Here is a 1,764-nt window from a genome sequence, read left to right on the forward strand (position 1 = left end):
CGGTTAGCCTGATATTGGTACCCAGTCTGACATGGATAAATTTATCGCGTATGAGATGGTCAAGCTCAGCATCAACCTTACGAAAGGTTATCATGGAAACTGTTCCTCCTGTTCTTGTGCCACCTGCGTAATGATGGTCGTGATTTCTACTACAACGTTTGGCGAAGTTGACCTTTGCGACTGCTGAAGGCTGCAGAGCACGTGTTTTGGAAAAATGAGCTTCTCGACGGGCCGTATCTTTGTGCGGTCTATAACCACTCGTTCGGTGATTACACGTTAGTACTCCGTGTTCATGAAGACTGCCGACTTCTTTACGACCGATATATAATCTTGTGTCCGTCGTCGGCTACACGGATTAATTTCATCGCTTTCGTTCGCTAATTCGTCACCTCCACGTAGAAGTTGATGACAAGAGTCGGTAGAGATTTCCGCAAGTCTTATTATGGATAATGAACTTTCTAACAAGTTATTGCCTTTGTGCATGGATATTGTATATTCGTATAGCTATTGCAATTTGGAACCTAGACCAGGGTAACCTCAGTGAGGAGATGATATTTGTTTGCGATAAAAAAATATATCTGCGGGAAAAATAAAAGCTCGCATTTAAGTTCGCACGGTGCATGCATTATTGAATACTTGTACCTCAAACAGAATGATCTTGTTTAGTCTTTTAGGAATTTTATCATAAGTTTGGTCCTTAGTTCTCTGAACTCATGCTTCTCAAGTGCCTTAGTAAATATTCCAGCCACCATTGCTTTGGTGTTGCAGCAGACAACAGTGAACTCGTGTCGCTATACTTTTCCTTCCAGAAAATAGAATTGGGTTTGTACATGTTAGGATCTCCCAAAGAGCTTGGGGTTATAGCAGATCTTATGCTGCTGTGATTACCCTCCTTAAATAGTGTTAGCTTGTGCTATGGAAAAGACTAGCCTTCGTGGGTAAACTAGGAGAATATAATTTTTCTTACATACAACGGTACAGGTCAATATATTCTGTCACTGTGGTATGGAAAATCACTGTGTGGTGCTTACGTGAAATCCGTTAGACTGGACTATTTGTCAGCATGGTAACATATCCACCGACGGAGCGTCTGGTGTTAGGACAGTTCGCATGCCTGACCAGCAAATTCCAGCGTGTTCGAGGAATGCGGAGCTTGCAGCTTTACAGTACGAGTACGGATCGGTGTATCTAGGGGTCCAAGTGAGGGCAAGCGAGCGCCATCCTTCGGTTCCCGCCCGCTCAAGACGCGAAATACCTGCTGATCCGCTTGTAGCCAAACGCATTGTTGACGCGATCGAGCCGCCATCCACCGCTCTCGATGATCCAGTTCTCAGCCACAGTCCCGTTGTTCGCATGCATTGCCCCACCGCAGCGAAAGAAGTGGTAGGTAAGTCCAGTGGTAAGCCGGATATTCTGCAATTTGGTATTATCTTTTACCCTTACTAACAACATGTTAACATATGTTTGTGCTCCAGGAAGAGACGGACTTACAGAGCTTGAAGCTTCTTGCAGGGAAGTGTGGTTGTTGTCGATCTCCAGTAGCTCGACGAAAGATCGTTCCTGAAGTCTTCTACGTTCACGGAGCTGCGCGATTTGTTTCAAACTGCGAAGCATCCGCTAGCGCGGCGTTGTCTGCATAATCAGGGCCACCACAAGGCATTGAAAAGACTTGTTAGAAAATAAATTGGTGTGGTGTTTAAACAAAGCCATGCCCTGAAGCAGTGCTGTTTTAACCCTCTTAAGTCGAATAAATTGAACGGTGTC

General features: G+C 44.8%; 1 protein-coding gene across 1 annotated transcript; it reads left to right on the plus strand.

Annotated features, from left to right (window-relative positions):
* Window positions 1–1,110: 1,110 nt before the first annotated feature.
* On the plus strand, window positions 1,111–1,640 carry PPTG_14564 (hypothetical protein; the record flags this gene model as incomplete). Its single annotated transcript, XM_008911935.1, has 2 exons — window positions 1,111–1,383; window positions 1,476–1,640. 2 exons carry the CDS (start codon window positions 1,111–1,113, stop codon window positions 1,638–1,640), a joined length of 438 nt encoding a protein of 145 aa, XP_008910183.1.
* Between the last annotated feature and the right edge of the window lie 124 nt (window positions 1,641–1,764).

This window comes from Phytophthora parasitica, assembly GCF_000247585.1.
Source record: "Phytophthora parasitica INRA-310 unplaced genomic scaffold supercont2.43, whole genome shotgun sequence".
NCBI classification, from domain to species: Eukaryota; Oomycota; class Peronosporomycetes; order Peronosporales; family Peronosporaceae; genus Phytophthora; species Phytophthora nicotianae.